Here is a 16,358-nt window from a genome sequence, read left to right as displayed (position 1 = left end):
ATCTGAAGTAGGCTTCAGGCTCTGAGCTGTTAGCACAGAGGCCAACGCAGGGTTAGAATTCACAAACCGTAAGATCATGACGTGAGCTGAAGTCGGGTGCTTGACCAACTGAGCCACCCAGGCACCCCTCATGTTCCCTTTTATTTGTACTTCTCCATCATTGAGAAACCTGACTCTTGTAGCCTCAATATATTTGTTTAATTGCTCCTTCCTTTATCTCCACCTGCTGGACTGCCTTCTGTCCTGTGCCTACCTCTCACAGGCCATCATTACTGTCATGTCAGCCACCTCACTCTGATTCTGTCTTCCTCTGGATTGTCACACTCACCTGCTACTGTGCACTCCTTGCATGGGGCTGTCATCAACAACTTAGGTTGGTTGACTTTTGGACTGAATGAATGGAAAAAAAGGAAAGGAGGAAGGAAGTCAAATCAGTATTTTAAATATTGAATGCATATATGTGAAGCCTGACTGATTGTATTTCAAAGAAGATAAGGACACTTTTGAGAAAATTCTGAAGGGGGGGGATGCCTGGGTGGCTCATTTGACTGAATGACCAACTCTTGATTTCGGTTCAAGTCATTATCTCACGATTCTTAAAATCAAGCCCAGTGTCGGGCTCTGTGCTGATGGTGCAGAGCCTGTTTGGGATTTTCTCTCTCTCTCTCTCTCTGCCCCTCACCCACCAGTGCATGCTCTCTCTCTCTCAAAATAAACATTTAAAAAAATTCTGAAGAAAAGACAACATTTGGATTTTACATTTCCGTTTTTACATTTTCACTATTTATTCAAAAACATTTCTTAGCCTATGGTTGGTTGGTTGATTTTTTTTTCCATCTTTATATGGAGCCAAAACGAGGAGGGAAGTTGTGGTAATAGGAAAATTTTCTTGAGATAATTAGACAGTATTTGGAAGAGTAAGATTAGTCAGCTAAGGCCACAGTATAGATAAATATAAAAAAGTGCCTGAAGAGGAATTAATTGTGCAGATGAAAGCCAGGAGGGGAAGAGAGCACTGTCTTTCTAGGGGACTTTTGGAGGTTGTGAAGTTAATGAATGTAGTGATATAAACCCATAATGGTTTATGGGTTTTGCCTGAATGGGATTAAGGCCTGAGCTTTAATGAAGTCAAGAAGTAAGGTATGAATGTTCAGTTTGTAAATACATCTTACTCAGCCTCAAAAATTGACTGTAGAGTCTTCCATAAAAAAGTTACACAACTCCCCAGTTTGAAATTTGGGGAAATTTGGGGTGGCTATTCTACCCTTTGGGATTTATAGACTCTAGCAAAATCTATGAGTTTGGAGAACTTATGTTTAGTCTTTTTGTTTTTTACTTCAAACAAATGTGTTGTACATGCTCCTCCTCTCTGCCTTTTTAAAACAATTATACTTTGCAAAACCATGGCTCAAAGTGTTGCAAATGAAGGTCTTACCTCTGTCCATATTTAATCTTGGCAAAAATGTTTAGTAGTGCATGACATCATAACATAAGAGCATCTATGTACAAACATATACAATTTTATTGATATTTCTACAGACTACAAGAATTTTAAGTATAGTCACAATTGCTGAGTGCAACAGAAAAATAGTAATTTGTCATTTTCTGAAAAGATGCAAAAGTTCTGAAGATGAAAGAAAGATACATCAATGATGTCATCTGTTTCTTATTTCCTAGAATAAAACATCACATAATTAAGTACTAAAAATTATAGGTTATTAGAGATTTTGATTCTGTGTACACTTGTCCATAACCACCACCTAGTTTATTTTCTGGCTTTGCAGTTAAGAAGCATAGGCCAATACCAGAGGGAGAAGTATGAGAGGAGAGAACTCTCAAGTTTTCTCATTAGGTATTATTGCCTTGGATAGGCAGACTCTCCCTTTTTAAAGGTGAAAGCAGTCTTTCAGGGCACAGATAGTGAGTTACAGACACTCTTCTCCCTTTAAACATGAATCCAATAACCAAGAAAATAAATCCAAGTGGCCCTGGGAGCTAAGCCAGCAATCAAAAAGGAACTGCTCTTCCTTCTTGCTAAGATCTTGTCCAACTATGCAGAAAAGGTACCTAGTACCTATGTCTCCTCCAAATGAAGAATGAATAATAAATTTGGACCTGATTTAGTAAATGTTTTAATTTCCACTATCCTATTACTAAGAATTAGTTTCCACTTAGCTTTACATACTGTTGAATTTCTTATTTTTCTTCTGGTGTCTTGTGATGTCACATGTATAAGACAATCAAAACCTAGATGTTTGAATTGGAATAATTAATGGCCAAGTCACATGGGAGAAAATCACAAAGACAGACTTATTTAAAATTAATGGGGCCTTCCCTGGTCAGAAATTTGCACAGAGCATTTGTTTTGGGTTTCAACACAATAATTATCAACCCAGACAACACTATATCTCTTACATGTTGTCCCTGACCCATCAGAAGTGGGGCTTGGATACCAGCCAAGGTAGACAAATGTTTCTTCCTTAATCGGCCGTAAAGCTGTGTTTGTCAACGTTGGCTAACATTGGAACCATGTTGAGGGCTTTCAAAATTACACGTTTGGTTCCCACTCTGAGAGATTTTGATATAACTGGGAATTTTAAAAGCTCCTTAGGTGATTCTGTTGTACAGCCAAGGTTGAGACTCAGTTCCCTATGTAAATACATAAATAAAAGCAGCCATCTGTGCCTCTGGTTTCTCATCAAAATTTCTTCCACTGAACTCTGGCTCCCATGTCCCTCCCCACCCCAACCCTCTTGTTACCAAACTGGCACTTCCTCTCACTTTCCCAAGTATTCTGTATTTTGTCCTTTTAGGGCTATTTTGTATGCAAATATGTACACTAAACTTGCTACACAACCACTATACTCCCTGGAATGAGCCATACAGAATACATGACTTACCAGAGTGTTTCTGGCACCTGGATCAGTGTGTATGTGAAGTCGTATGTAGTCAGTAATGGGGTTGGTGTAATAGAGGACATAGGTGAGGAAGCTGTGAAGGCTACCACTTTTCTCCTGAATCACAGCAAGTCCTGATAGAAGTGTCTGACTCCTTTCGGCATTGCCGTCTCTGAAAGTGGTCAAGTTCTAATGTCTTTCCATTGGGCCAGACTTAATCACACAGATATACTGGTGGGTTGTCCCAATGATCCTAAACCAAGGAGAGTATTTTTAGCTTACTTTTCTAGACCTGCTTCATTTTTCCTTTCTTCAAACGTTTTATAACTATTTCAAAGAGCTCATCTTCATCTTCTTCAACCAGCCTTGGGCATAATCTATTTTTTCTTTCTCAAAGTCCTGGTAATCCCTTAATACAAATAACAGATAGATGGTACATTTAATATTTGACACATGGGTCACATAAAAAGGGACTCCAACAGTAAACCTTTTCCTCTTATAATCCTTTAAGATCTTTGAGGAATAGAAAACTGGATTCTGATTTAACTTGAGAATCACTCCAAGGCTATATAAAAGGTTTGACAAATTGTCTTTGTGACTAAAGTATAAGAAAACATCTCCCTCAGTTCTGTCACTATTCTTCCAAAGTTAGATAATGACCCCAATGGTGATTGGGGCACTGAGTCTGAGTCTCAAGTATAAGAAGGAAAGTCAGTAGTCCTGCTTTTGTAGGGGATTAAATGACAAATCAATCATCCTCCCCTCCATACAACAAGGTTAATGGATGATTTCATGGTAGGGGTTATTGCTCACATTATTAAAACCAGGAAAACAAACACTTATAGCTTCTTATTGGTGAATAGAACACAAAGACCCATTTTCTTGTGGGACAGTAAGAAGGGCTTATCTCCTGAAGGATTCATAAGGAGATGAGGTCAACTTAAGAGGCTGTGGTTTTCAAACTTTATCTTCTGATACCCCCATAGCAGATATAATGTAATTTTGATGACTACTAAGGCTCAGTCATTTTTTCTATCATTGTCCAAGTTACTAGGAGTATTTTTTTGTGTTCCAAGATAGAGGCAAGACATTTAAAGAGTAGAGAATAGAGGTGTAAAGAATTACATGGATCAACAGTACTCATTTTCCAAAGATGATGATGATAAGGTTGTGGTGGTGGTTGTGATGGTGTGTGTGTGTGTGTGTGTGTGTGTATATACGTGCGCGCGCGCACACACATGTCCGTGTAACAGAACGGAAATATTCAAAGAGAAAAATCACATCCACATTAGATTCTTGTTATTGCTGTCTCTTTGAATTATAAAAATAATTCTGATGCAGTAAAACCTCATTGATTTGTATTCCACTAATCAGGAGTTTGGGAGATGAAGTTACCCTTACATTAAGAAAGGGTTTATAAAAATTATATTGAAAGACATATTTAAACGACTTAAAAGAATTTATTCATTCAAGCATTTAGAAGCACCTGTTTACTTCCAATTGATGTGCTAATTATAAACGTTTTATCTATTCATTAGAGCCAGAGTTTTAAGCACTTCTGTAAAATGCTATATTGTTCTTTTTCGTGTTTTCTCTGTATGCTTAAAATATTCTGTAATTGTTATTTTTCACTGATTCATATAAGCTTTCTCAAAACAGTATTTTATTGCATATGAACCACGCATGTAATTTGGGGTGTAATAATTTATCTTCTTAAGTTATGGTATTTAATTTTATACAAGACATATATTACATAGTCACATTTAATCTGTCTTTAAATAATGTAGAACAGTGGCTCTCAACTGGGAGCAATTTTGGCAATGGCTGGAGACATTATTTTATTCTGGGGTTGCTACTGGCATCTAGTGGATAGAGGCCAGGGTTGTTGCTAACCATCCTACAATGTAAAGGGCAGTCCCACAACGAAGAATTTTCCATTAATAGTGACATTGTTGAGAAACCCAGATGTAGAACAAGTTAAATACAAACTTACTGAGGACTTCAGAGACAGTCATTGAATTTGATGCCACTTTGGACTGAATTTCATTGTTCCTAAAATAATATTTTGCTCTTTTAGTTTTTTTTTTAAGTTATAGAAATGATAAAGTATCTGTTCAGAAAATCAGAAAAGTGAGTTCTTAAAACTGATGGTACAAATAGTGTACTGCAATATGGCTGCCAATGTTTTCTAAACTCTGATCTCAGGTTTAATATTTTTACTGTATAATCTTATGTTTCATGTTTGTATTTCCAAGTTCTGTTACTCTAAGGCTGTTCTCAGGAATGGTGAGATTCATGGAGAAGCTTTTTGAGAAATTAGGAGAATCCAAGGACTCTGAGAAATGGTTTCTTGGTATACATTTTCTGACTCTATCATCTTTGCTCTTCTCAAAATTACTGAGAGCATTTAAAGAAAGTACCACTTCAAAAAAAAAAACCACTAATAATAAAAAAAAAATCTAAAAAAAACCTCACAAATAAATACTATTTTGGGCTACTAAAATAACTTGGACTGCAGGAAAATGTGAATTCTTAAACACAAATGCAAATCCAATAATACCTGGAATAATCAAAATTCAGTAAGACAGACCCATTAATTTTTTAAAAATATTCTTTTCAAAGGAACAACATATTACAGGATGGGTCCTGGAATCTGCATGCATTCATTTTCTGTGACTTTTAACTTCCAGAATCATGTTAAATAATGATGGCAAATGTATTCATTTAGCCTCTAGTAGTTCACTGTTAGAGTTATGACAGAGAACATTTATCATATTAAGGATATTCTTTATTCCACCTTTAAAAGAGTTTTAAATAAGGAATAGGTGTTTGGTGTCTACTGACAGTTTGTGGCTTATAGCCCAGTGAGTGACAAAATTATTGATTTTTGTATAATTAAACTCTCTCTGTATTTCTGTTGTCCATGATGGTGACTAAGGCCAAGATAGCAAAAATTTTATAAAGATTTTCAATAGTAAGTATTGAACCAAAAAGTATTTACTAATGAAAGCCCTTGTTAGTCAGAAATGAAATAAATCAGAATCCCTTTCCCAAAACATTAACTGAGGTTTTACTGAATCATACTGAAGAAAATGACCAGTTTGGTCTGTGAGTGTCAGGCTGCAAGAGCACCTTTGGATTGAAGACCCCACTGGGCTTGAACAGTAATATACTGTGTAATTGGCAAAGATACAAATGGAGCCTTAAAAATATATCACTTTAGAAACTGAAACCAGAGTGTGTGAAATCAGTTCTCAAAGCTAACTGCATTGTTCCTATAATCTAGTTTCCCCAAACTTATCATCAACTCCCCTACAGAGCACAAGCCAGACTGAAAAAATGCTTTGAGGTGACCGAGCCCTACCTGGTTTATGACTGAAAATAGCAACTTGTTCTGGAGATGATAGAAATGGAAATAATTGTGTTAGGAATAATTTAATATACTGGTAATAATTATGACTGATAACCATGATGATGTAAAATATTATGGAGAGAGAAACATTAATCAGACTCTTGCCATAAGAATTCAATAATGTCATAGTATAATGAAAATTATAGATGAGAAGAAAATTCTGGTTTTCTTTTCTTTTTCAGTTGGGTATGGCAAATGTACTTGAAATACACTGGTATCTTCTAATGCAGATTTTTTAAATTGTCAGGTGTGGCCCAATTTATAAAAATAGTTTACCATAAATCTTTTTTTCTTCTGTCACAACATGCTTGTTTTTTTTTTCTTTTCCTCTTAAGATGTTAATTTATCATGCAAAGATTTTTTTTCATTAAGTGCATTAATGCTTTTGTTTGTACAGGATTTTTTCAAATCAGCAGGACTCCCCGTAGTTCCTAAATGTAAATCCTTAGCAAATGACATGCCAAGATGATAGCTCCATTCCACGCTGGGAAAAGGCAAATTCAGCCATGTCTTGGGATTTTAACCAGGTTTCCAGCCTTTGGGTTATACGGTGTCTCTAATAAATTTCCCTTATGATAACTTCAGATGGACTGTAATGGAACATTTTGTAGAAGAAACTGGCTTCTAGCAAGTTGAATAGTGATGCTGGGAATAAATTTGGTTTCCCTGAATAATGGTTTCTCAAAGCAGTCAACAGCTTCTTTAGAAGTTTAGAATTGGTACCATTTCTTATCCTTATATTTCAGCATTAACTGCAAAGAAAAATAGTCACAATAAAATGCTTTTAGAAGTCTTTAAAAGTACTAATCAAAGCAAGTTCATACTGAGCTAATCATGCATATCTAACTAAATTGCAAAATTTATATAACTTCATTTTTTGAAATAAGGTGCATATGAGAAAGATTTTTAAAAAATAATCAAGCTGTAAAGACTCAGCTGATTTTTAATGATTGAAGCAAAAAGTAGTGTGTGGATTCTTGCTTCTTGTGCCCCTCACCTTTTTTTGCTTGAGAGGGAATCATGTAATGTACCTAAGCACCTTTCTAGTAGCAGGTGCACAATACAGATACGATGTATCAGAGCCAATGAATAATTTTCTTTTAAATTATCTCCTAAGGTAAAGCAGTTTTACTATAGTATTTAAAAACATTTTTATTCCAAATGCTGGGGGAATTACAATACTTATAATGAGATTCAAGCTACCTTGGCTCTCACACAGGATTACTTACGGTGGAATCTCTGTTTGGGTTTTCTCGTGGGGGATCTGAATGTTTAAAGCTATTGCTGTGTAAAGATGCCTATATTAAGCAGTTTACCTCATGTGCATGTTTGGAAAATGCTTCCGCACTGGTCATCATGCCTGCAGTTTTCTCCTCCAGCTCTCCTAGCCTCTGTCCTCTCTCATCAAGTGCGATCCGGGCTCGAGTCAGCTCTCCCATCACCCCTCCGGCCGCACCTTTCATCCCTTCTATACCACCTGGGCCAGGAATGTGTTGTGCAAGGCTGCGCGATGCTTTTCCTGCTGAAGCTTCCCCAACTGGGAGTTTAAGCCATAGCAATTAAAAACACATTGTCAGTAATTCAAATAATTATAATCAAGCTTATCACCAAAGTACTTACATTAAATTCTATCATCATAATTCTCATATAGAGAGAGGTATACTTGGTTCTATCACAGACGTGTATTTGGAGATGTTAGCATTTACCCACCTATGAAAGAGATTGAGACTGCGAGGTAACTGTGTTGTTACTGCCTGTCTTCATGTGTATGTGTATGTGTATGTGTGTATGCAGGTTCCATGCAATATGGCATCACTGCCCTTCTTGACATTGCTGAATCAGTTGCTCACAATATAGGCGATTTCATATTTAACCCATATTAGGATAGTTCCAATCTTAGGCCAGTTCATTTGTTTAAACTTCTGCCCAAGTCTTCATTCCTACCATCTCTGCTCATCTTGCTGTCATCCTCTGTAGGCCTCAGTTGTTACTGTTTTAAATTGTGTGTTGGGGGGAAGTAAAATACTAGAGAACAGGGTCTATGCCTGATGGACACGAGCATACATATGTTGAAATTCTGTTCCTTTATAAAAGGATAATAGTTTCTCTACCATTTACAAAGTTCAGTTTAGTTTGAATGAATTTTAAGGAAGTTTTTTATTGAAAGACAGCTATCTTGGTAGAAATTTGGTGAGCATTCTCAAGGATGTAACATTAGGCATGGAATTAAGATCTATTTTTTTTTAATAAGAGACTTACTGAGACACAATTCACATATGTTATATACCACAGTTCAGTGGTTTTCAGTGTACTGACAGAGTCATGCAGCTACCACTACTATCTAATTTTAGTACATTTTCATTACTCCAAACAGTTTAAACTCTGTGCCCATTAGCAGTCACTCCCTGATCCGTCCTTGTCCCAGTGCCTGGCAACCACTATATGCTTTATGTCTGTATGGATTTGCCTATTCTGGACATTTCATGTAAGTGGAATCATATAATATGTGGTCTTTTTTGTCTTCCTTCTTTAACTTAGCATGGTGTTTTCAAGTATCATTCATGTTGTAGCATGTATCAAACTTCATTTGTTTTTATGGCTGAAAAATATTCCATCATATGGAGGCATCTAGATCTTCTGCTTGGTTAAAAGTTCAAGAGAAAAGGAGTTTTGATCTGCAAGACTAAATAGTGGTGAGATATTCTGGAAAACACATTTTTCTTTCTGAAAATGTTCCCTAGTATCTTTCTACTCCTTTTCAATTATTGTTTGTCAGAGTTTCACTGGAAGAATTTTAAAGTAATTTATTCTGTAGCATTGATAAGCCTATGTTCTGGATAAAGAATCTGTTTCCCAGCAGTGGTTTCAAGGTAGCAGATCCATAAACATTTTTTCCAGAATTCAGTAACTGAATATCTTCACCTGCCTTGTGGGTATGATCTATTTGCAAATGACATTTATTAGCTTACTAATTATTTGTATGAATTGCATGCAGTATTTTTATTAAACTATTTCCTAATATTAAGTAACTGATTTTATTCATATTTGGTAAAAAATAATTTTCAAGATACAGAAGCAAAAAACCCTAGTCTAGAATTTGAGATCACATATTATATTAAGTTACACACACACACACACACACAGAAACAGGTCTTCTATTTTGTGATACAGCTTCATAATCAGGAGTTTACTCACAGAGCTCTTCTCTGTCAAATGTCTGTCCACTTCCACCAAAGAGTCCCTTGAGAAAGCCTCTATTTTGAGCTTCTGGTGTCTCTATGGGAATAAACAAATCTCCTAGCATGTCCTGTATCAAATTCAAACAAAAAAGCATTAGAGTAACTAAAAATAAATGAATAATAATAAAACATTGTAGAATGCTAAAGCACATAATGAAAAGACAATCTGCTTTCCATATATTTTCCTGGTGATTTTTGCTTTCCTCCCAGTTTTCTCTCTGGCATTTCTTTCTCCACCTCCTTTTCCTTCCATTCTCCTGTAACTGACATTTTTAAATTTTCATTTTTATGTCCTCTTCTCTTCTCCCCTTTACAGTTAGAAAGCATGAGAAGCAATATATTTACCCTAGGATTAATCTCCACCTGATCAGTGACTCACAATCTGGACTGCTTTTCCTTTTTCAATTACTATAGCCTCTTTCCTGTCTGAACCCCCTTCCTGAACTAAGCATGGACTAACCTATGAAGTAGGAAGCCTTTGGGAGTATGTGGAGGAAGTTTGGATTTATTTTTATATGAAGTACAAAATTAGGAAATGATTCAAGATAAATGAGTCAAAATAGGCAGCATAGTGAGACACAGTTGTTTTCAATATCTGACGTGCTTTAGAATGACTGGAGAAATACCTTGTTAGAAATACAGGTGCTTGAGCTTCATTTCATACATATTAAATCAGAACCTACATAAATGTTCTTTGGTTATCTATATTTTTATTGTGCTCTTCAGGTCTTTCTGAAGCAGACCAAAATTTGAGAATCATTGGTATGGAGGAAGGAACTTCAACCAAAAGTCAATAGATGTGTGACCTAATATCAGTTTGTCCATGAACTGCAGCGTGACTCTCTCTCACCTCTTCTCACCAGACCTGCACTCTTCCTCCTGGATCCCTTCTCTTTGGAAGTGGCAGCACCATTTACTTAGCCAGAAACCCAGGGATAATTATTAATCCCTTCCTTTCCCTCACTGCTATATCTAACAACCTTCCAATCCAACTGATTACACTCTTACTATTAAATCTGCTAACTTCTCTCCATTCTCACTGCTAACTCCCTTATTTTAAGCCACTGTTATTTTTGGCCTTAATTATTAAAAAAAAACTACCTCCTAATTGTTCTCTCAAATTCTTCAAAACTATATGTAACCAGAATATTAGTTTTAATAAACAAATTTGCTAAACCTTTTCCATGACTTCCTGTTCCCCTTGGGATAAATGCCAGATTCCTTAAGGAGCTTACAGGGTGCTCCAAGATCTACTTTTGAATAATTCCCCAGTACTATCCCTCCACCCTTTTCACTGTCTAACTCTGCAGTTTATTGGCAATTTCCTGAACCTCTGGAATTTTTGCATGACACTACTCTGCTGAGAATATCATATCCTTTTCCATTCCCAGCCACCCATCCCTATAGATGACTCTTATTCATCCTTTACAACCTTGTTCTAACTAGCCCTCCCTGCTATCCCATAACCGAGGGGCCTCTGTTCCATGTCTCCTCAGCACTGGCACAGCCACATATAGACAGTCTTTTTCTGTCAGAGTGTGGTGCTTGTCTGTTGACTAATCTTCCTCCACACTAGCAGGTAGAGACTTATATCTTAACTAGAACCTAGCCAAGTACCAGGCTTATGGTAACCACTCAACAAGCATTTGCTGAATAACAATAATAGGAACATTATTATTTATTTTTAAAACATACTATATTCCAGGCACTGGGCTCAGTTCTTACTTAATTCTCATGACAGTGCTCCAAGGCAGAGCATACAGGTCAGTTAAGCAAAATTCCCAAAGTTATACAAGTGGGCAAAATACAACTTAAATAGTTCAGAGCTTATACTTTTAACCTCTCTATTAAAATGGATGGGTTTTAGTTTTCTGTTTTGTAAAATAAAGGGGTTGAACCAATTAAATCTCTAAGATGCTCTTTTGTAACCACGTTTAGGTTATCTAAGGTTTTGATAAGCTTTTATATTTCTTTTGTTTCAAAGCTCTGCTCACTGCTATGATAAAACACAAATGCCCAATACTAACCCACAGGATATGTATTTATTTTGTATGGCTCTTAAAATTTAGACTTCTTTTTTTAAAAAGTCCATGAACTCCCTGAATTGTATGCAAGATTTTTGTGTGCACGTGCATAGTCCCCACCTTGGAGGGAGAGTTTATAATCTTACAGGGGATTCTCCATAGTAAAACAAACAAACAAACAAACAACAACAAAAAAAAACAATAAAATGACCAAACAAAAACTCAACCATTAATACGTATGATCTTTGCATACTCCCCATCAGTCCCCCTCTTTCTTTCTTTTTTTTTTTTCTGTGTATAACTACACCCACACTAAACTTGACAGGGTCACAATGATGAACATATATTCAAAACATCTAGGGAAGGCATATTTATTTCCTGGCCCAATAATATTTAGCTATTAGATATCTCTCTCATTCTCTTTTTACAACCATATCCAATGTGTATTCATAAATGTGCCTGACCTACCTGTAGATTATCACACATCTCTTGGCTGTATGTTAACCGCTGAATTTCAGTAGGAGAGACGAGGTATAACGCTTGGCCTTCATTGGTAAAACAAAATGTCCGTGCTATCCTCATGTCTGTCAGTGGCAAATAATTAACATCCAACATTGGGCGAAGACTAGGTAGGCTGAATGGAAAAAAGCAAATCCACATTTCATATTCACGTTGTTAGAAGCTTTCATTTCTCTGTGTAAAATGTACACTTCCTTACATAAAAACATTTATTTTTATACCACTGTTTAATGTTTGTTTCTTTTTATTCTCTTGAAGTCTCTGGTAAAAAACTAGACTTTCACATAAAATTATATACACACAAAAAATTTTGGGCCTGGTTCTTTCTCTTAATCCACACAGATACTTAGCAAATATGTTTGAAGGGTGGATTAAATGTAGTGGCCAGCAATTTCAGAATACTTTCTGCAGCATTTCACAGGTTCCTGCAACCAAAGGTTGCAGTCTTTGGTTATGGGAGAAACATCACCACTAGAAAGTACTTGGTCTCCTGTCTCCTTTTAAGGCAAAACTCCTGAGTCTGAGGAGGTTATGCACTGATGAAGACATGGAATGGATCCAGTTCACTGTGCCTGGCCATGGAGTGGCTTTGCTCCCCATTCCTCTACTCCCTCTACACACAGGAAATAAAAATTACCTATGACTTAGGACATCTGCACTGAAGGCATGCTTAGTAAATAAACATGGTTAGGGCTGTACGGGAATGAGAATAAGTTATAAATAATAGATCAGAATTAGGCATAGCTAAATGAATACCACTCATCTCCAGTGTCTTACCAAATAGCTATAATCTTCTCCTTATGTGGTAGCCCAAAATTTTGCTTAAATATTCATCAGAATGTCCCTTTGGATATGGCCACAAGAGCCAGTTTTGCAAACTACTGAAGAAACTGGTCTCATTGCTTTTAAATCACACCTCTAATACCAAAAGGATAAAAAGAGACTTGTCATTAAATCTCCAGCTTTCAAATTGTTCAACTGATTCTGGTGTTCATGATGATTTTAAATTATCCCAGATCATAAAACCAGTACCTTGAAAAAAACGTACTTATTTCTCTTATGAAAGTAGTTTGTTATTACAAGTTAAGCCCTAGAACTTTACAGTATAGAATGGGATCTGAAATGTGCACAGTTGGAAAAAGCTTTCCACGAGGTTCTAGCACTATGTTGTCCGATATGGTAGCCACTAGCTACATATGGTTATTGAGCAGTTGATATGTGGTTTGCATGAACTGAGGTATTCTGTAAGTGTAAAATATGTACTGGATTTCAAAGACTTAATATGTTATGACATTTCAAGTAATTGAGGTCTTTAGGCTGTGAGCCAAAACAAACCCGGTTAAACAGACTTCCATGCTAGATTCTGTCAAATTAATGGGTGGCGGTGGGGAAGGGATTCCAATGGACTTTTCTGATAAGCTACATTGTTTATGTAGCATAATAAAAGTAAGCGAAGAAAACAAAAATGGTTTAATTACTTCAGGTTGGAAATGGCAAAAAGTAATTTACTTGCTAAGAACCAGGAACCAAGTGCTTTTAAAGCTGAAAAAATAGATTTTTTTTCTGTGCAGGGACACTTTATAAGGAAATAGTATCACGTAACTAACAATGGTTTTCACTAAAAGCCCAGTTTGAGAACACATTTATAGATAAGACTCATGTATGCCTTTCTACTACTTTCTAGGTTTGGGTACATTAGCATGTAAGCAATCAGCTACCTGCCAACTATCAGAAAACTAGGTCTTGAGAAGAATGGACTCAGTAGAGGTAATTTCTGATAGGATCTGGAAATATCTAGGAAAATACTTAGCATGGGAAGATGATCAAAGTCAGGAGCATGCCAATTTGAAGGATTCAGTTCTTCAAGCTACATATTATATATATTACTAAAATCATCCCAAGGTAATTTCCTTCCAAATATTTTTGAGATCCTCAAGAACACATGAAGATTTTCCACTAGGACATAATTAATATTAAAGTAGCCATTACCATGTAAAGCAGTTTTTACATAGAGCAGAGGAAGACAGAGATAGCATCTTAATTCTCCTGTTGCTATGACTCCTGCTGTTTTTTAAACTCTCTATTTTTCATTTTTCAAGCAATTTCCCTCCTCATAAATGTAGATGGCAGCACATATTTACTTAAATGGAAATTAATTTTCAGATATACTCAGTATCATTTGAGAAAACGAGACTCACTAAAATTTTGCAAAAACAAGGTAAGTAATCACTATCAAACTAAAAATTTCAATTGTGACAACAGTTTAACGTCTTTTAACTTAAAAGAAAAATTTTGAGTGACTAAATGTGAGCTTGGGGAGGAGAGGGTATGTGTGATACACATTTTTTTTTTCCCTCAAAACTAAGGCATGTCTAGGAGTTAAGTCCTCATTTTCAAACAAGACTGGAATGATTTTCATGACAAATACTGAAAAATAGTTTGAGAAAGAAAAACAGAAACAGAGAAACACAGACAGAACCAGAAATATCTAAGAGAATAAGTAGACAGTAAATGATTTTTTTTATTTTTTTTTAAACTTTATGTAGCTACTTTTCCTTGGCTTACATGTCTCCTCTATTAAAGAAAATCTAACAATGAAAACACTCTCGAAAGCCAAGTTTTGCTCTTGAACTACTTTCCTGTCCCTCATCTATCTTTTTACCACAAGGTTTCCTGAAAAAATAATCTATACCAGGGGTTGGCAAACATTTATTAAAGAGCCAGATAGTAAATATTGTAGGCTTTGTAGGCCATATAGTCTAACTACTCAACTCTGCCTTGTCGTGCAAAAGCAGCTAGACAATATGTAAACAAATGGGTGTGGCTGTGTTCCAAAAACTATTTATGAACATTGAAATTTTAATTTCATGTAATTTTCACATATTATGAAATATTCTCTTTGATTTTTTTCAACATTTTAAAATGTAAAATCCATTCTTAGCTTGCCAGCTGTACAATATCAGATTACAGGAAGGGCAGGATAGATATGGCCTGTTGGCTGTAGTTTGTCAACTTTTGATCCATACCACTGTCTCTTTCTCCATTGAAAATTTTGTTTTTGCCTCCACTATGCTTCTAAGATTTGTTTTGCAAGGATCACTAATACCCTACTGGTTGCCAGGCCAGGCCTAGTGTTTTTTCTTCTACTCAAATTCTTTGGCCTCTCTGCTATATCTGACTCCTCTTGACGTTTTCTTGGTGGTCTTCTATTTTTGTTTGGATACTCTTCTATCCTTTTTATTTCATGAAGTTATTCTTCTCCTTTTCCTATATCTCTGATGACTTCTTCTCAATATCCTCTGCTGGATTTTGTTTTTATTCTACTACATAAATATAGAGATATACCAAGTTTTTGTACCCAGATCAGTCTATTTCTCCGTTCTTTTTATACTATCTTCTTTGATGATCTCATTCACTGCTGTAACTTTCACTAATGCATTTATATAGATGACTAACAGAGCTGGATCTTCCATATTTTTCTAACAGTCCGAACCTAAAATTGCTTGCCAAACTTCTGTGGGATCACTTAAAAACACCTCATATTCCAAGAATTCATTCTCAAATTTCTCATTTTCAGCTTTTCCAAATTCTCTTATTTCCTGTTTTAATGACATCGCTGCTACCCAGGTTCATTAAATATTTTCAGTTAAATTCTCTTCTAATCCTGTGATTTAATGGCCTCCATTACCTTTCACAATCAGTTTTATATTTAGCAAGTTTTCCTCAATTATCTCTCACATCTGTTTCCATCTTGCTTTCGAGATAGCTAAAACTTTAGTTCAGAAGACCATTTCAAGCTCTTTCTTTATATGTATTTCCTGATGTATAGCTAGAGCAAGTTAAATGCAGCTTTAAAAACAATATTTCCTATTAACTGATTAATATCAAACTCATTAGCCTGCCATTGCAGGTCCTCAATAATTTACCCCAATCTTTCTCTCCAGTTTACTTTCCTCCCAACATCTTGTATTTAATAACATATACCAACTATCTCATGACTTTGATTCTGAGAACTTAGTTTGTGACTAGAAGATTCAATCCTATATTTCCTCTGTTGGAATATACATGTTCATTGTGTTATCATTATTTGTGTATCTGTCTTATCTCCCCAATTTGATAGTAAGCTTTTTAAGGATTAGGACTATGTTTTTACTAATTTTTATATCTTTCATAAGCCTAGTATAATGCTTAACTGTCTCAATAATTTTTAGAACCAGGTGATGTATTAAAATGAATGACAGTGACTTCTACATAGGTTATATTTATT

The 16,358-nt window shown here is 35.7% G+C and overlaps 1 protein-coding gene across 5 annotated transcripts in view; it reads right to left on the bottom strand.

Annotated features, from left to right (window-relative positions):
* Positions 1–1,504: 1,504 nt before the first annotated feature.
* The window catches only part of STXBP5L (syntaxin binding protein 5L), a 399,447-nt gene continuing 384,593 nt past the window's right edge, over positions 1,505–16,358 (bottom strand). For all 5 annotated transcript variants that reach the window (XM_043594274.1, XM_043594278.1, XM_043594276.1 and 2 more), the window contains 4 exons: positions 12,041–12,206; positions 9,505–9,616; positions 7,626–7,846; positions 1,505–7,061 (listed from right to left, as the gene is read on the bottom strand). In XM_043594274.1, coding sequence (XP_043450209.1) covers positions 7,020–7,061; positions 7,626–7,846; positions 9,505–9,616; positions 12,041–12,206 — 541 coding nt within the window. In that variant the 3' untranslated portion in view covers positions 1,505–7,019. The remainder of the gene's footprint in view (positions 7,062–7,625; positions 7,847–9,504; positions 9,617–12,040; positions 12,207–16,358) is intronic.

The sequence above is a fragment of the Prionailurus bengalensis genome, chromosome C2, assembly GCF_016509475.1.
Source record: "Prionailurus bengalensis isolate Pbe53 chromosome C2, Fcat_Pben_1.1_paternal_pri, whole genome shotgun sequence".
NCBI lineage: Eukaryota > Metazoa > Chordata > Mammalia > Carnivora > Felidae > Prionailurus > Prionailurus bengalensis.
Note: the sequence above shows the minus strand (reverse complement) of the source record. Positions and strands in the feature narration are given on the sequence as shown.